The sequence below is a fragment of the Myotis nattereri genome, assembly GCF_964212035.1.
Source record: "Myotis nattereri genome assembly, chromosome: 2".
NCBI classification, from domain to species: Eukaryota; Metazoa; Chordata; class Mammalia; order Chiroptera; family Vespertilionidae; genus Myotis; species Myotis nattereri.
The window spans coordinates 39,533,007-39,552,348 of NC_138076.1; the positions used below are offsets into that span (position 1 = coordinate 39,533,007).

Consider the following 19,342-nt stretch of genomic DNA (forward strand, 5'->3'; position numbering starts at 1 on the left):
TGCCATGTGGGATTCCTCAATATGGCTGCTTACTTCATCAAGCCAGTAATTACAACCTGTTCTCTAGTCTCCTACGATGGAGTCTTATATGATGAAACAGTCACAGGCATGAAACCCAATTACTTTGCCCTATAATGTTATATCCCATCACCTTTTCATATAATGTAAGATAATTAAAAGAGTTATATACTATCATCTTTTGCCATATGCTATTAGTTAGAGAAGTATATCACAGGTTCTACCCAAACTAAAGAGGCAATTACACAAAGTGTTGGATGCCTGGCAGCTCCTAGAAAGTTAAACATAGAATTATCACATGACCAAACGATTCTACTCCCACATATAAGTATACCTCATTTTACTGTGCTTTGCTTTACTGTGCTTCACAGATGTTGTGGTGGTTGTTTTTTCAAAAACTGAAGGCAAAACCCTCCACTAGCAAAAATATCACGACTCTTTATTGCGATATTTGCTTTATTTCAGTGGTCTGGAACCAAATTCACAATATCTCTGAGGTATGCCTGTACATAACCAGAAGAACTTAAAATAGGTATTCAAACAAATACTTGCCCACAAATGTCCATAGCAGCACTATTCACAATCACTAAAAATGGAAACAACTCAAATGTCTATCAACTACTGAATGCATTTTTTAAAAGGTGATATAGTCATACTATGGAATATTATTTAGCCATCAAAAGAAATAAAAGACTAATACATGCTACAAAATAGATCCTATTTTTTAAAATCTTCACCTGAGAATATGTTTTTATTGATTTTAGAAAGAGGAAGGGAAAGAGGGAGAGAGAGGGGGAGAAAGAGAAACATCAATATGAGAGAGAAATATCAATCGGTTGCCCACCCCCTCCCCCTCTTACATGCCCCAACTAAGGATCAAACCCACCACCTGGGTATGGGCCCTGACCATGAGTCAAACCCACAACCCTTCAGCGCACGGGACAATGCTCCAGCCAACTGAGCCACACCAGCCAGAGAAATCCTATATTCTTATTTGCTTACTTTTACCCCAAGTCCTTATTTTCATATATTTGTAGTTACAGAATTTCTTTTTGAATTTCTTCTTTCTAGATTCAAATTCTCTGGAGAAATTCTTTATATGCTTATCTATTTTCTCCACATTTTCCTCCAATTTCTTTATATATTAAAGTTATTTTATATTCCTTATCAGCCAACTCCAGAATCTACAGCATATGTGGATCTATTTCTATTATCTGTTTTACTTTTTCTCTTAGTTTTCAGTTGTGTTCCCTTTCTTTAGGTGTGTCCCATAAATGTGTACTGAATGACAAATAATGTGCATACAATGGTGATTTGTGTAAAATGTATCTCCTAGAACATTATTCATCTAACAAGGATTTAGAGCACTGACTATGTACCAGGCACCGTGTGCAAGTGGCACAGTAATAAACACAGCACAATCAATGACTGCCAGCAAGGAGCTTACAATCCACTGCAGGAAGTAGACATTTTACCTATCATTAAAATAGCCAAAAGGCCCCTTAAAATCTGAGCTCCCAACTTACCTCTTACCTCTATAAATCTTATCTCTATTACCTCATCTCTGATTTCCTCTCCCTTGATCACTCCAGTCACATGATTCCTCATTATTTATTCAACATCAGGTACACTTCAACCTCAACACCGTTGCACCTGTTATTTTTTCTGCCTAGTATACTTTGCTCTTCTCCCTGATAGCCCCATGACTTGCCCTGTCATTTCTTTAGATGGTACCCTCCAGCATTCCCTTTCCCCATTCCTTGTCTTATGTTTCACCATAGCATGTACTATATATTTTATTCTTTGTTTATTATCTGTCTCCTTCTTCTGCAGTGTAAGCTCCATGAGGGCAGGCATTTTTTTTTATGTTTTGTTCATTTCTATATCCTCAGCACTTCAAAAAACAATGTTGGACAAATAGTATGCATTTATTAAATATTTCCTGAATAGATTAATGAAAGATTGATTGATTTTAAAAGTGATGGGTGAATTGCAGGGTACTAAGGGAAAATACAGCAAAGGGCTTAATCTAACCTAGACAATAAAGGAATGCCTCTGTGAAGAATGTATGGTTAAGCCAAGACCTAAATAAGAAGTAGGAGATAATCAGGAACGAAGGCAGAACCAGAATCAACACACATATGACAGAATTAAGTACAGAAGATATAAGAATCTAAAAGATGTCACATGTGATGGGTGCATACAGTGCAAAAGATAAGCTTTTAAGAGAGAAACAAAGTCCAGCTATTTAAAAGATTTAAATGAGTAGCCATTCAAGAGCATTTAAACACAGCATATGATCACACCTGTACTTTTGAAAGATCACTCAAGCTGTAGTGTCCAAAATTAATTGGACAGAACAAAGACTGGCTCTATGGAGTTCAATTAGAAGGTTGATGAAGTAATCCAGAATAGACGATGGTAACTGGAACTTGGTGTTAGCATGAGGTAAGAAAGAAAGAAGTAAATGTATCAGAAAGATGTTTAAGTAACTTCTCTGTAGCTGTATTTATCTAGAATTGACTCCCAGTTCTTAGCTTGAGAAACAAAGTGAAAAATGCCACCACTTTCACAGGCATGAAAAAAATGAAGAATGAGAAGTTTACAGCAAGAGTCAGCAAACTTTCTGAATGGGCCAGATATTAAATATGTCAGGCTTTCTGGGCCTACAGTCTCTGCCACAATTATTCCATGAGCATGGCTGTGTTCCAGTAAAGCTTTATTTACAAAAACAGGTGTGCATGGAGCCATGGTTTGCCAACGCCTGGTTAGAGAGAAATGATGAGGTCAGCTTTTAACTTGTTACTTGCAAGGTGCCTCACGGGCATCAACTGAATATGCAGTTCTGAAGTTCAGAAGAGAGATCTTGAAGAGATTTATAGGTTTGAGATTGGGGGGCGGGAGTGGGTTGGGAGAGGTCAATAGGGGAAAAAGGAGATATATGTAATACTTTCAACAATAAAGAATTAATAAATGAATGAATGAAGAAAAAATACTTCGGATTGCTCAGAGTGAGTTTGTACAATAAAAGAAAATGTCCTGCCCTAGTCCATTTGGCTCAGTGGATAGAGCATCGGCCCGCAGACTGAATGGTCGAGGATTCAATTCTGAGTCAAGGACACATACCTCGGTTGCAGGCTTGATCCCCAGCCCCAGTCAGGATGTGTGCATGAGGCAACCAATCGATGTGTCTCTTTCATATCGATGTTTCTCTCTCTCTGTCTCTCCCCCTCCCTTCCACTCTCTCTAAAAATCAATGAAAAAATATTCTCAGGTGAGGATTTAAAAATTGTCCTACCAGAACCCAGAATAAAACCAGCATTTAAGTAATAAAGTTAGGAAGAATGATCAGCATGAAAACTAAGAAGGAACATTCAAAGCAAGCCTAAAAATACAAAAACAAAACTAGAATTGAGGAAAGTGCCAGAAGTTGAATATTTCAAGAAGAAAGGAGTGACCAAGAGACTCAAATGCTTCAAAGAGATGGAGATAATAATAGAATTAAAAATGATATACTGAGGCCCTGGCCAGGTAACTCAGTTGGTTAGAGCATCATCCCAATACACCAAGATTTTAGGTTTGATCCCCAGTCAGGGCACATACAAGGAGCAACCAATGATTGCATAAATAAGTGGAACAACAGATTGATGTTTCTCTCTCTCTCTCAAATTAATAAATTTTTTAAAAAATTAACAAAATATACTGGATTTAGTGAGAGGGAGAGGTTGCTGGTAGCCTTTGCAAGAGAAATATAAGTGGGAATGAAGAAAGAAGCCAGACCAGTAAAGATTAAGTGTGTGTGTTTGGGGGGAGGGTGAACAGACTAAGAAGTACAAATGACAATTATAAAAAGTCAATGCAATGTAAAGTACAGCAGAGGTGATATAGTCAATAATCTATAATAATAAAAGGGTAATATGCTAATTAGACCAGACGTCTTCCGGACATCATTCCAGACATCCTTCCTTACAAAGCCGCGGCCCTGGGGAAGCCAGCCGGGGTCCCGGGTACTTGTGGGCGGCGTGGGTGAAGCCAGCTGGGGTCCCAGGGGTCTGTGGGTGGCCTGGGGGAAGCCAGCCAGGGTCCCCGGTGCCTGCTGGCAGCTGGAGGAGGGAAGCCTGCCAGCAGTTGGAGGAAGGAAGGCCTACTCTTGCACAATTTTTCATGCACTGGGCCTCTAGTCTATATATATAAAAGCTTAAATGACCATTATGGCAGAACGACCAGAATGACCCGAATGGCTGGTCGCTATGACGTGCACTAAGCAGTCAGGCAGGCAAGCAGTTAGGGGCGAGCAGGTGGGCAGGCAGGCGAGCGGTTAGGGGTGAGCAGGCAGGCAGACAGGTGAGTAGTAAGGGGCGAGCAGGCAGGTGAGTGGTTAGAGGTGAGCAGTCCCGGATTGCAAGAGGGATGTCTGACTGCCAGATGTTCAACTGTAGGGATTGGGCCTAAATCAGCAGTTGGACATCCCCCGAAGGGTCCTGGATTGCGAGAGGGCGCAGGCCGGGCTGAGGACCCCCCCCTTCCATGAATTTCACGCACTGGGCCTCTAGTCCTATATAACAAAAGCCTAATATGTTAAGTGTCCAGTCGTCCATCCAACCAATCAAAGTGTAATATGCTAATGATATGCTAAGGCAGCTCAACCGCTCACTATGACATGCACTGACCACCAGGGGGCAGACAGTCGACCGGTCAACCAGTTGCTATGACGTACACTGACACTCTGACCCAGGGGTGGGCAAACTTTTTGACTCGAGGGCCACAATGGGTTCTTAAACTGGACCGGAGGGCCGGAACAAAAGCATGGATGGAGTGTTTGTGTGAACTAATATAAATTCAAAGTAAACATCATTACATAAAAGGGTACGGTCTTCTTTTTTTTTAGTTTTATTCATTTCAAACGGGCCAGATCCGGTCCGCAGGCCATAGTTTGCCCACGGCTGCTCTGACCAGTAAGTTAGCTTGCTGCTGGGGTCCGGCCAATCTGAATTGAGTGAGACAAGCCAGATACACCCTGGAGCCCTCCAGCAGTCCCTTCCAGGCTGGCCAACCTCCTGCGTCCCTCCCTGGCCCCAATCGTGCACCGTGGAGTCGCTTGGCCTGGTGTGCACCCTCTCGCAATCCAGGACCCCTCAAGGGATATCAGAGAGCCGGTTTCAGCCCGATCCTGCAGGCCAGGCTGAGGGACCCCACTGGTGCACGAATTCGTGCACCGGGCCTCTAGTATTATAATAACTCTATATAATATCAGATGGGTACTAGAGATATAGGGGTGATCACTTCATAAATTACATAATGCCTAATCATGTTGTACACCTGAAATTAATATAATATTGTATGTCAACTGTATTTTAAAAATAAATAATTTTTTAAAAGATTAAGTAAGAAGTATAGAAATGAGTGTGAGAAGAATTCTTCTAAGACATGTTGGCTATGAAATGGAAGAAAGAACTAAGATAACAACTGAAGAGAGACAAGAGTTATAGTGTTCTATGAAGAGAAGAACACATATTTCTTTCCATTAAACTGGAAACACAATCATGTGAGGGATCATGGGTATTTCATTTATCACCACATCCTTACCACTTAGCCAGGTATCAGTACATTTCTTGAGTGACTGAGCATTTTTTATCTCAATTGTAAAGGAAAGGAGCTAAAAGACAAGGAGAGCTTTAAGATACGGAACAGAGAAAAGTTAATCAGTGAAGACTGTAGTTCCTAAAGGCTATAAAGGTTATGAAGGGGGGGGTGGGGGTGGGGGGTGGGAATGGATGAATAAAGATTTAGGTAAATATGAACAAGAAGCTGAAAATATTTTTCTTCTTTAATTTTTTTCAATTACAGTTTACATTCAATATTATTTCATATTAGTTTCAGGTGTAAGTATAGTGGTTAGAAGGAAGCTAAAAATTTTATTAACCAGGGACTAAGTTTGCTAGCTATCCTGCAATGCATGAAATGATCTTGCACAAAGAATTCCCCAGTACAAGAAGGAACAATAAGAAACACCGTTCTTGCAGACTAACTCCAATCACAAGGTTAAAGTCTATATAGGGTTGGGGGTGGGGACAAGGAAATGGACACACTCCAATGTCTGCATTCTGCCTTAGAAGCCTTTGCCTACAGAAGCTGCTTGCTAGTTAAGGAGTTATGATTGGGATCTATAGTCATTCACAGTTATACCACTTTCCACCAGAGCATATTTACATTGCACATTTTATGCATATGAACAGAAGCTCACTATAAAGATATACAGAACATCATAGGGTTTCAAATATTAAATATATACCACCATTAAATAACATCCAGAGGTCTGACAGCACATTTTTAAATCACTAAGTTTTTTCCTGTGAAAGTATGAGCCAATATCGATCATTAAATACAATGCTTAAGTGGCTTCTTCCTCTTTTTAACTTATGCCATTTAATATAATTCAAGTGTAAACAGCATTGACATTTTTTATCCACACATGTATATTTATAAAAGCAAGAACTGCATTTTATCTTACACTGAGAACATGTGCTATAAAGACTAAAGTAAAATAGTTTCTCACCTTGACTACTCCATCAAAGCCAGGAATTGTGTTAACCTTTGCTTTCTTAGCTAGTAATTTGCTTTCAATCTTGTCACCCATAGCTTGAATAGCATGTGTGTCAGGTCCAATGAAAATGACATTTTCTGCTGCCTGTGGAGAAATAAAGTAGAAATTTGTAACAAAAACATTATGGTGCTTGATATGGAGTCACAATTTTTAAAAAGAAAGACCTATATATAAACTTACTAATTATTTACATATCAAGAACAACTTGAAAGTAAGCATTTCAGCCAACACATTAAAATATATAATATTGCATCGTATATAGTAAATTTGCACAAAGATTTATGAAACAAAATTTAGATCAAGGAAAAATAAAAGCAATAAGAACTCTTGCTTGATATTAACAGTATTCTTTGGGAAAGCAACTTCAATGGCATTATATCTATAATAATAAAAGTATAATATGCTAATTAGACCAGATGTCCTTCTGGATGAAGCCGGAGCTGCGAGGGAAGCCCAGGTCCCGGGTGCCAGAGGGAAGCTGGTGCCGGCAGCCGGGGGAAGGAAGGCCTACTCTTGCATGAATTTCGTGCCTCGGGCCTCTAGTTTATATATAGTACCCTACGACCCAATCTAAACAGTAAGTTTACTTTTTAAATGACTAATAAATCTTTGTATTCTCAATACAGCACAATGCATAGTTCAACACAAATATCCATTTTTATTGAATACCAACTCTGGGCCAGGCTCTGTGCTAAATGTAGGGGATAATATAAATGAAAATCACAGGATATCAGCTAATTCAAGGGAATGTGAACAGATCACTAATACCTCAGAGAAACAGACAAAATACAGAATGTTTATATCCTTGTGACTACGATAAATAAGTCAAGAATACAGTGGGAATTTACCAGATGGAGTTATGGTTTCAATAAAAATTTCTCTGCATAAATCCAGAAATGGATCCACATCTCTGTGTTTATATAATAAAAGCATAGTATGCAAATTGACTGAACGACCAAACAGCAGAACGACCATCTGGACAAACTTCTGGACAACCATACTATGACACCCACTGGTGCCAGGCCAGCCAAGGCAGGTGCGATGCGATTGGTTGGGGGCCCGGCCATCGCCCCAGGATTGCCCTGCAGAGGGAGGCCCAGGCCACCGACCGGCGGGCTGTGGTGGGTGGGAGGAGCCTCTCTCTGCGGGGGTGATCCATTGAGGAGCCCCAAGTGGATGGGAGGGGCCTACATCTTTGGGGTGATGGATCACGGGGCTCCCAGACTGTGAGAGGACACAGGCCGGGCTGAGGGACCCCCACCCTGAGTGCATGAATTTCATGCACCGGGCCTCTAGTATTATAACGAACAAAATGCTAATAAAGAAAATACTAATTAGGGAACAAAAAATACTACTCCCTCTGTCCCATAATAATAGTAGCAGTTGATGAATGTAATTTGTCCCATAATAATAGTAGTGAACGAAAATAAATATAGAATACATTATCAAAAAACTAGATTAAATTAAACAATAAATTAAAAAATAGTACTCCTAATTTTTATTTTGAGTGTTCAGATAGTTTCTGGATTTTTCAATAATTTTGTTACTGCATTTTAAGCTTGTAGGTAGGATCCCTTGGCTGAGAAGCTTTGCTTTCCCTATAGGCGTGAGCTTAAAGTTATTGGAGCCATTGTTCTTCATTGCTTCCAGCGTAACTTGTTGAAGTGACAGAAACGTAGTATCCAGTATTTCGGGAGAAATATCATCAAAGGCTAACACGGCGCCTCTTCTGCTGAGAGGAAAATGTCTACGTTTTTCAAGTTTTCCTCCATAATCTTTGCATTTACATCCACAGTTTCCTTTTTTCAAAGAATCAACATTAGCATAAGATTCTCCATGACAATTATTTTCGGAAGCACGTTTGCAAATTGTTGATATGGTCACTCTGTTGCACTTAAATTGTTTTGCAGCTAACGTAATTGCACCTTTCTGCAACTTTTCCTTTTTCTTTTGATGCATCAAGAGTTGGACTATCGCAACTCGATTTTTGCTTGAAAACTCTCTTTTTTTCCTCTTACTTTTACAATGGGTTGATATTCAACTGAAATAAAACAATTGATTTCGATCAGCAGATGAAATTAGAAAAATAGTTATAATTCATAATAATTAGATTAACCTAAAAATTGAAAGATGTGTTAAAACAATGACAGGTGTCATGAAACATTGATCTTGATTGAAGGCTTTGCAATTTTGTGCTACAACGTAACTTATAGCTGCATTTGCCAATAATTCCCGTTTAAATATTCACTTGCTACTATTATTATGGGACAGAGGGAGTATGTAATTAATGCTATTATAGGGCATAGTTTAGAGAAGTAAAAGAGGGTTTTGCTGAGGTACAAAAATGAGGTCATTAGGTAAAGAATTGAGGTTAAATATGAAGAAGACTAGATTGTATGCTGGGCATCATCAGAGTAAGGTGCCTAACTGCTGATTTTCCCATGACCTTCAGTCAGCATAAAGGATAAATAGTGCATTTTACATGTCATATTCTATCTATTGGCATTGCTGCCTGAAAGGACTCTTGGCTTAGGACAGGAGCTTCATTCTCCTGATGAGAATATTACCCAGAAAACCTACTGCAATGCAGTGTGTTACTTAGATCGCTCTCTCAGCCATTATGGTCCAAGCAGATTAAATCCACCCTTAGGAGGAGGTGAAAGTAGAATAGAGAAGCAACAAAAGGAATATATGAGGAGACAAATGTGTGGTAAATGAGATGACGACTTCAACTTTGCACACGCTGAGTGCAGATGCCTGTGAGGTAGTCAGGTGGCCATATTCAGGAGGCAGGGAGAGAAGTCTAGAGGTTATAAGTCCAGGCTGACATATGGATTTTTAAAGGCATCCAATGTAAGGAGGCAATTAGAAGTTGTACCTGAAATCATTCAGATAAAATGTGTACGAAAGCTAATGCCTTTAAATCAGGACGTAGTCTCTCCCACCCCCCATCCAAAAGCAAGACACAAGAAAAAGGCATTTTTAGATTCTGAGTTTAAGGCATCCTTTTCTTTGTGTGACAATGAGGATAATAACCACTTGCAAGTTTGATTGAAGGACTGTATAAAATAATAATGTAAAAATACCAAGCTGAGTGCCACACTTAGTTCTTGTTCCCGGTCCAGAAGTCCTGATAAAAAGAGAGCACTAGAATCAGACAGTGAGGTTCTCCGGATCCCAAAATACACTACAGGAACCCAAAATACCTACAATTACCAGTGTCACAAATGGCAGAATGCTAGATAAGAAAACTTTCAGCCATAGAGGATGCTACATCAAATGTTTGTGTAATTTTAATAGTAGAACCTTGTCTTACAAGTCTGATTGAAAGATTTTTTTAAAAAAAATTACCAAAAAACTAAACAAAATATAAAACACAATGAAAAGCGGAGCTGCTCTGTAAGAGGGGAAGTGGTGGTAGGCCTACATCTCCACATACTCTATATCTCCACCTGGATAAGCTAGTCATTTTAGACCACAGCAATAATCATATTCATTTCTTTTTATCCCAAATCTACAATCCACTAAACACTAAGTCAGGAGAAAATAATCATGTTTCAACTATCAATTGTCTTTACATATTCTCATTTGACAATCTAAAATGAAGGAATTTTTATTATAAATGCTGTTTTAAATACCACTTGCCAGGCAGATGTAATCAAGTAATCAGAATGCCTACATTGACAAAGAGTTGAAGAACATAAATGAGAACACCTAAAATACATTATGATTATACAGTAAAACTTCTGATTAACAAGAGCCCAAGGACTAGGAACCACTGATTTACCAGATTTTTCTCAAGCATTTTAATTGGAAGAAAATTACCCCCAAATGCAAAATTACCAGGAAAAAAGGCTCACATCAAGTATTTAGTGACTATTCTTTGTCTATTCAACACAATAAAAAATAGCCAGTAGTAAGGTGGGTAACTACTTGAATTGATGTTTCAATGAACTAACTTCCTATATATCTATATATTTTGGTAGTACTCCCTGGGTTAGCCTTTAAATGGAATTAAAGCAAAATTAAAAAGCAGTATCCTGCCCTGGCCAGGTAGCTCAGTTGGTTAGTTGAGCCATGGTTGCTGGTTCAATCCCCAGTCAAGGCACATACAAGAAGCAATCAATGAACACATAAGTAAGTGAAACAACAAATCAATGTTCCTCTCTCTGTCCAAAATCAATAATTTTTTTTAAAAAAAGCAGTATCCTAGCTGACTCCCATAATTCTTTGACCAAAAAAGCAAGGATGAGGTCACAATAAGACAGTATGGTAATTGCAAAGTGATGGAGCATGTTTCAAAAATCCTGAGTTCTTTACCAAATTCATTTGTGTGATTTAGAACTTAAGGCCAGAATTTACCCACTAGTAACTTTTTGATACACTTCTGTTAATACTGTATCTTTTGTCATCCATCTAATTATCCATTTACCTTAAGTACTAGTGAGTCTTTTTAACATGGCTTAGCAATAAAATTTACTTCTAAAAATATACTTTTTAAGAATCTTTGTAACTTTACCATAAATTATAAATATAATATCTAAATATAGATACATGTCTTTCAGTCATGAAAAAAATGGGCATTTTTTCATCATCATTGGAAAACAATTTAAGAAATTATGAAAAGCTGAAATCATTACTGTAAGATTTCCTTTATTTTCTAAATTCTGTGATTTTATGGTTCTGCTCTAATTTTGAAAGAAAAATGGGAAAAAGGGTTGGTTTTTGAGAATTATGTTAGGGAAATAATGAGATTTAATTTACAATTGTCTTTATGTTATAAATGAAAGACAAATAATCTTCATCTGTAAAAATTAAATGTGTGACACATAATTCATCCTTAAAAATACCAAAACAGTAAATTGCTATATTATGAATTCAGATTTTGTTATTAAAAGCATACACTTTTTAGACTCACCAAGAATTAATACTTGAATAACTGTAAAATCAGTGTAAAAATGAGAGAGAAAGCCATGGAAAACCTGCTGAACTGCCCAAAGGACCCCGACTCTGAACTTGAATGTATTTCCTGCTAAAAGAAAAAAGGGTTTCTGGTAGAAAAGGTTAGTTCAAGAATTGGTGCAGCACGTGACATAAAAACACTGAATCAGAAAGCTTTCAAAATAGTTCTCAAAAGTACATAGTTGCAGATAGAAAGGGCTACCCACGGAATATGGTGATAACAATATGAGCATCAAAAAGAATAATAAAGACATTACAAGGTTAATTCATTTTTTTAGGACCTCGGAATAAATCTTTTCCTGCTATTGCTATCTCAATTGAACTTCTTGGCATGTATCACTAATTTTAAAACATATGCACCTCTTTTAAAAGCAACAGAGTAAAACTAATTTCACATGTAAGACTAAGCAAAATATCAAGGTAAAATCCCATTCAATGTTTTTATAAGGAAAAAAAAAAAGACTAGAATAAAACCCATGGAGAAAAAAAGCACAAAAGAAAGACATGCCTACACAATATCAAGATTTTTACCTATTTTAAAACAACTAAAAGACACTTTAAAATTATATAATGCCCTAACTGGTTTGGCTGAGTGGATAGAGGATCAGTCTGCGGACTGAAGGGTCCCGGGTTCAATTCCGGTCAAGGGCATGTACCTTAGTTGCGGGCACATCCCCAGTAGGAGGTGTGCAGGAGGCAGCTGATTGGTGTTTCTCTCTCATTGATGTTTCTAACTCTCTATCCCTCTCCCTTCCTCTCTGTAGAAAATCAATAAAATATATTTTAAAAAAAATTATATAAAACATGAAATAACATAAATCAGAATTGGAAATGCTTAAAAGTGAGGTGACAGACCTCAGGATAGAATAAAAAATGAAAAAAAAAATCATTTCAGAAATGATGACTAAATTAGAGGGAATATAAGAGTCAATAGAGAAAATAAATAATGCCTAAACAAGAAATAGAAAGTGAAAGGAGAAAACTATGTACAAATTTAGATATTAAAAAAATGAAGAAATTTTTAAAACATTCAAGAGAAAATGGCAAACACTAAAGATAAACAAAAGGCACCCTTCATATAGATCAAAGGAGTCTTTGAAGAAAACTAAAGCAAATTAAAATACAAAAACTATAATTCAAGAACTTTCTTAAAACTGAAAATACCTATCTAAAGAGTATACTATAGCATACCTGAGAAATTCAACCCAGAATGACCATGATATATTCTAGTAATGTTATTTAAGAAAAAGGGATGAAGAAATATGACATGTTATTGTGTATACTTTTTAAATTATCACCCAACTTTGACAGCAATAATTCATGCCTAAAGAAAACTGAATGTACTCCACTGAATAAGATATTCAAGAAAAGGAAGTATGAAACGAAGATTTTAAATCCAATAAAAACAAGTATAAAGGTCAGAGAAACTATAACAAGCAAGAACTCATGACTTCTTTCTGAGGAACCTAATAGGACAGGTTTGCGGGACACGGTCTGTGGGACAAATCTGGCCTGCTACCTGTTTTTGTACAGTCCACGATCGAAGAATAAATTTTACACTTTTTGTTGTTTTAAAAAAACAATTTTTATAAATACTATATAATGATATGTGACAATTATATAAAACTGAAAAACAGTTTTATTTAAGACCATCGGGCTCATTAGTTTACATTTTGTATTACTACTTTCTCACTACCAGGATAAGACTGAGTACTTTACAAGAGATCGTATGGCCTACAAAGACAAAAATATCTGCTGTCTGGCCCTTTACAGAAAAAGTTTGTCCACTCCTATACTACAGGATAAGCTTCAGGAAACCAAAATGACTAAAGACATCAACAGAAAGGGCCTGTGGTTATTTGTAAAACAAAAATTAATGAAGTCTAAGGAAAGAATACACTATATAATAGCTATATTTTCTGACAATATACATATAGTACAACTATTTTTAAATGAGGAAAAAAGATGAGGTGTAAAACTTTAATATTTTCAGTAATATTAGTATTTATATTGTCATTGTGAAATTGCTATGTGTGCACTTCAGACTAGATAAGTAGTTATGAATCAGAATTCTAAATAAGGAATAATGAAGATACAGAGGTAACAAAAAAGAATTTAAGTAAAAGTTCTGCAATCTTGAATTTTTATTAAAAGTATCACTAATGAGTTATTTGTGCCTCATTAAAAAATATAGACTATATTTAATCATACTTTTATTACATGCTAGAAAAAATCTTTTATTTTATTGATATAACATGTTTATTATATATTAAACTTGTGTTACATAATTTGGGGTTGGGGTGAGCATTATTATATTACATATATTGAATATATTGACATTACATATTCTGTTAAGGTAACACATAGTTAACACAACACGTGCTATCCTATCTAATAAAAGAGAAACATGGTAATAGGCGTACAACCGCTACCCTTCCCATTGGCTAATCAGCAAGATATGCAAATTAACTGCCAGCCAAGATGGCGGCTGGCAGCCAGGCAGCTTGAAACTAACATGGGGCTTGCTTGCTTCAGTGACGGAGGACTCCAACGTTCCCCGCCTGCCTTGCCGGCCTCTGAGCTTGCAGTTTAAGAAACATTGTAACAAATATAGAAGCTAAACAAAACCGCAGAAACCTGCTTTCAGCTAGCCCGGGATCTCAGAGCTGGAGTTGATACAGAGTTTCGATTATAGAACGCAAACAAACCAGATACCTTCTTTCAGCAGCAGAGGCCTCAGAGCTGGAGCCAGAGCTAAAGCTGGCCCAGAATAAAAAAAAATTAAAAAAAGAAAAAAAGGAGCAGTTGGGAGCTTCAGTCAGCCTGAAAACAGCCCTCAGCCCCTCACCCAGGCTGGCCAGGCACCCCAGTGGGGACCCCCACCCTGATCCAGGACACCCTTCAGGGCAAACCAGCCAGCCCCACCCATGCACCAGGCCTCTATCCTATATAGTAAAAGGGTAATATGCCTCCCAGCACCAGGATCAGCGGAGCCGAGAGGCCTCCCGGCACCGGGATCAGCATGACAGGGGGCAGCGCCCATACCCCCTGATCGCCCTGCGGCTTTGTGTGTGACAGGGGGCGGGACCACAACCTCCCTATCTGCCCTGCTCTGTTCATGACAGGGATAGGTGCCCCAACCCTCTGATCAGCCCTGCTCTGTGCCTGATAGGGGGAGCTCCCCACCCCCTGATCGCCCTGCGGCTCTGTGTATGACAGGGTATGGCGCCCCAACCCCCTGATCTGCCCTGCTCTGTGTGTGACAAGGTGCGGCGCCCCATCCCCCGCCCCGCCACGAGCCCTGCTCTGTATGTGACGGGGTAGAGCCATAACCTCCCCATCGGCCCTGCCCTGAGTGTGACAGTGGCAGCGCCCCAAACACCTGATCAGCCCTCCTCTGTGGGTGATAGAAGGCGACGCCCCAACCCCCTGATCCGCCCTGCCCTGAGTGTGACAGGGGCGGTGCCCCAACTCCCCTATCGGCCCTACTCTGTGAGTGACAGGGGGGAGCTCCTCAACCCCCTGATCGGCCCTGCTCCGTGCATGACAGGGGGGAGCTCCCCAACCCCCTGACTGACCCTGCTCTGTGCGTGACAGGGTACGGAGCCCCAACCCCCCTGATGGGCCCTGCTCTGTGCGTGACAGGGTACGGAGCCCCAACCCCCCTGATGGGCCCTGCTCTGTGCATGACAGGGGGTGGCGCCGCAACCTCCCCATCGACCCTGCCTTGAGTGTGACAGGGGGTGGTGCCCCAACCCCCCAATCGGCCCTACCCTGAGCGTGACTGAGGGTGGCATCGCAACCTCCCAATCTGCCCTGCTCTGTGCATGACAGGGGGCGGCGCCCCAACTCCCCAATCGGCCCTGCTCTGAGCCCGACCAGGGGCTGCACCTAGGGATTGGGCCTGCTCTCTGCCACCCGGAAGCAGGCCTAAGCCAGCAGGTCATTATCTCCCGAGGGGTCCCAGACTGTGAGAGGGCACAGGCCGGGCTGAGGGACCCCCCCCCTCTCCCCCGAGTGCACAAATTTTTGTGCACCGGGCCTCTAGTCCTATATAATAAAAGGGTAATATGTAAATAAACCTAATGGTAGAACAACCAGTCGCTATGATGCACAGTGACCACCAGAAGCTGCCCCCTAGTGGTCAGTGCACTCCCACAAGGGGAACGCTGCTCTTTGCTGGCTAGTGCAGGGGCGGCAGTGGAAGCTTCTTCTGCCTCTGTGGCAGCACTAAGGATGGCCGACTGCCGGCATAGGCCCGCTCCCATCAGTCGGACATCCCCCGAGGGCTCCCGGACTGTGAAAGGGTGCAGGCCGGGCTAAGGGGACCCCCCACACACACACCCCGAGTGCACGAATGTGGTGCACCGGGCCTCTAGTATGTAATAAACATATGTAACATAAAACATTTTTAAAAATCTATTAATATACATTTCTTTTTCCTAGCCCCACAAACGAAAAAGGCCTAGAAACAATGGCCATCGGTAGCATGACCCAACTGTGGTCTCTAAATACCATTAAAATAAACAAATGTATCTTGAAAAGATGGCTGATTAAAGGCCCAGAGCAGGAAACGTAAAACATGAGCCTAGAATAACTTGTCAGAACAGAGAGCACGGAAGCTATAAAAGATTATGAGGGTCAAGTCAAAAAGACTATAAGCCAATGTAGGCTCTACTGACCAAAGTGGGACAACTTGAATTTCACTAATAATTCCAACAGATTTAAGCCTACAAAATAGGTTTAAATATATGCCTGCATAGTGATACTTTTTAAAAGAACTAGTTAACTTTGAAGAATAAGGAGTCAATTAATCACATCAAAAACTAGAAAATAAAGGTAAAGGGCTTTTTTTTACTTATTAAATGAATAGAGAATAGTGCATTTTCATGTTTGGCTGGGATGCTACAGTAGACCATTATTTTGTACAAAGTGAAATGGTAACGACTACTGCTGCTATAGGTTAAGGTGGAAGTACCAAAACGTCAGCTTCACTGGCTTGGACAGTCAGGATCACAGCCTCCATAGGATCACAACTTGCAAAACACTCAAAGTTTGTTCTTTTTATGAGGCCCAAGAAGAGCTCATGAGGATGGAGGCAGAAGGGATGGCTGATGTACACATAGTAAGGGATTCCTGTCTTACTAATTTTTGAAAAGAAAAAGGATCTTCCCAATGCCGTGAGCACTGTTGAAGGACTGACTGGCTTGCTGGCCAATCCAGAATGAAACCAGAAATCAATGTAGAGAATTCATCCTCCTCCTACCTTCCTTCTCTCCCTTTCACCACCTCCACTTACCTCACCTACGGCAAACTGTGCTCACTAAGCTTCTGGTCACAGGGTATAACCCTATGTTTGTAAATGTGGCAGACCCAACCTGCGAACAGATTTCTTATTTAATGTAAACAGTGTTGTTTCTAAAAAGCCACTTCTGGTACTCCTATACAATGTTAGTCACCTTTTCTTTTTTTTAAGTTAAAAACAAATAAACAACTCAGTTTAGTACAAGGAAGGAATTTTAGGCAAGTTGGCACCTACGCTCCAAAGACTTATTGTATAAAAGAGGAAACCCTCCTTCTCTCATATTCTGAAATACTTGTGAAAACTATTTTAGGGGTTAGTTTTAATCTGCACTCAGTACTTGTCAAAATAATCACTAAAAATAAAAGATAAAGAACATCTGGGCTTCCGGGCAAGGTGGCAGCAGAGGCAAACACGGTACTGCGACTGCCTCCTCCCATAAACACATCAAAATTACAACTAAACTACAGAACAATCGTCATTCAGAGCTGCCTGAAATCTGGCTGAATGGAAGTCCTACAAGTAAAAAACTAAGGAAGCCACATAGAAAGTGGTAGGAGGGGCAGATATGTGTAACAGACTGGCCCCACACCCACATGTGGCAGATAAAAATTGGATGGGATATCTGGGCTACAGAGGTCCCCCTGAGTACTAAGGGGTCCCATCCCCACATTAGGTTCCCCAGCTCAGGGTTCCAGCACCAGGAAGAGAAGTCTCCTTAACTTCTGCCTGTAAAATCCAGCAAGGATTGAGGCTGAGAGAGATGGAGGGCTGCTGGCCAGGCAATTCCTCTTAAAAGGCCAGTGCATGGACTTACTCAGATTCACTACCTTGAGCTCCCGCATGGGCTGCAGCTTGAAAGGCACCACAGACATACAGGGAGGAACTAAACTGTCCAGCATCAGGGCAAGAGCTAGGGGCAGCTTTCTCCCAGATAAAAGTGCTAGAAGAGGCCGCTGTTCCTTTGAAGAGCCCTCCCCCAAGAGATCAGGCAGGGGACACCATATCTGAAACTCCATCAACCTGCTCACATTGTTTGCCCCACCCTGGTGATTCCCTGAGGCCCACCCAGGCTGTTTCCAGTGGCTTTTCCATATCAGTGGCCTATCTTGGCTCATGCTTCAGACTTTCCTAAAATCTCTCAAACAAGTGGCAAGGCCTGTGCTTCTCACTAAGCGGTCCCTGGCCTGACACTAGCAGCAGCAGCAGCGTTGCTTCACAGCCTGGCCTAACCTTGGCACCTCCAAGTACAGCACAAGTAGTAGCCATCTGCCGATAGCTTTGTAGCTCATGCCAGGTGGCCCCAGGCAGGGCACAGGTGGCAGCTGACAATGGCCTACACTTCCTGGGAGGCCCAGAGTCAATGCACCCAGTGGACAGATTCAGACCACGCCAAAGCATCACCACCCACCACCTCCACAAGTGAAACACTCAAGGGGTGGACTCAGCGGGCTCCAGTGCCCTGCTGAAGTAAGGCCTGTTCTGTGGGGTGGGAGCCTGCACAGATGGTACTTCACAGTGGTAAGAGGTCCGCGGTCACAGTCAGTCCTTGCAGCTGATCAGCCTGGGGTAAACCCCTCCCATTTATGTGCCAATAGCAAGCAAGGCTCAGCTACAAGAAGAGCGTGTACACAGCCCACATGGGGGGGGGGGGGGGGCGGGACACACACTTTGAGTGCCCATCTTGGAGGATCAGGGAAGCTGTGCTACTGTACCCTACAGAACACCTAATACAATAGGCCCCTCTACTAAGCCTGGGAGACATAACAGCTCTACCTAGTACACAGAAACAAAAACAGAGAGGCTGTCAAAATGAGGAGACAAAATGTCCCAAATGAAAGAACAGAACAAAATTCCAGAAAAAGAACTAAATAAAATGAAGATAAGCAACCTACTAGATGCAGAGTTCAAAACAATGATTAAAAGGATGCTCAATGAACTTAATGAGAATCTCAACACCATAAAAAAGGACCAGTCAGGCCGAAACCGGTTTGGCTCAGTGGATAGAGCATCGGCCTGCGGACTGAAAGGTCCCAGGTTCGATTCCAGTCAAGGGCATGTACCTGGGTTGCGGGCATATCCCCAGTACGAGATGTGCAGGAGGCAGCTGATCGATGTTTCTCTCACATCGATGTTTCTAACTCTCTATCTCTCTCCCTTCCTCTCTGTAAAAAATCAATAAAATATATTTAAAAGAAAAAAAAGGACCAGTCAGAAATGAAGGACACACTAACTGAAATGAAGAATAATTTACAGGGAATCAACAATAGAGAAAGTGAAGTCCAGAATCAAATCAGCAAATGGGAATATAGGGAATCAAAAGATACCCAATCAGAACAGCAAAAATGAATCCAAAAATATGAGGATAGTGTAAGGAGCCTCTGGGATAACATCAAAGGTACAAATATTGCCGAAACCAGTTTGGCTCAGTGGATAGAGCGTCGGCCTGCAGATTG

General features: G+C 40.7%; 1 protein-coding gene across 1 annotated transcript in view; it reads right to left on the reverse strand.

The window, feature by feature from the left end:
* The window catches only part of PCCA (propionyl-CoA carboxylase subunit alpha), a 382,136-nt gene that overhangs the window by 257,803 nt on the left and 104,991 nt on the right, over nucleotides 1-19,342 (reverse strand). The window contains exon 7 of the mRNA XM_081082496.1: nucleotides 6,575-6,706. Coding sequence (XP_080938622.1) covers nucleotides 6,575-6,706 — 132 coding nt within the window. The remainder of the gene's footprint in view (nucleotides 1-6,574; nucleotides 6,707-19,342) is intronic.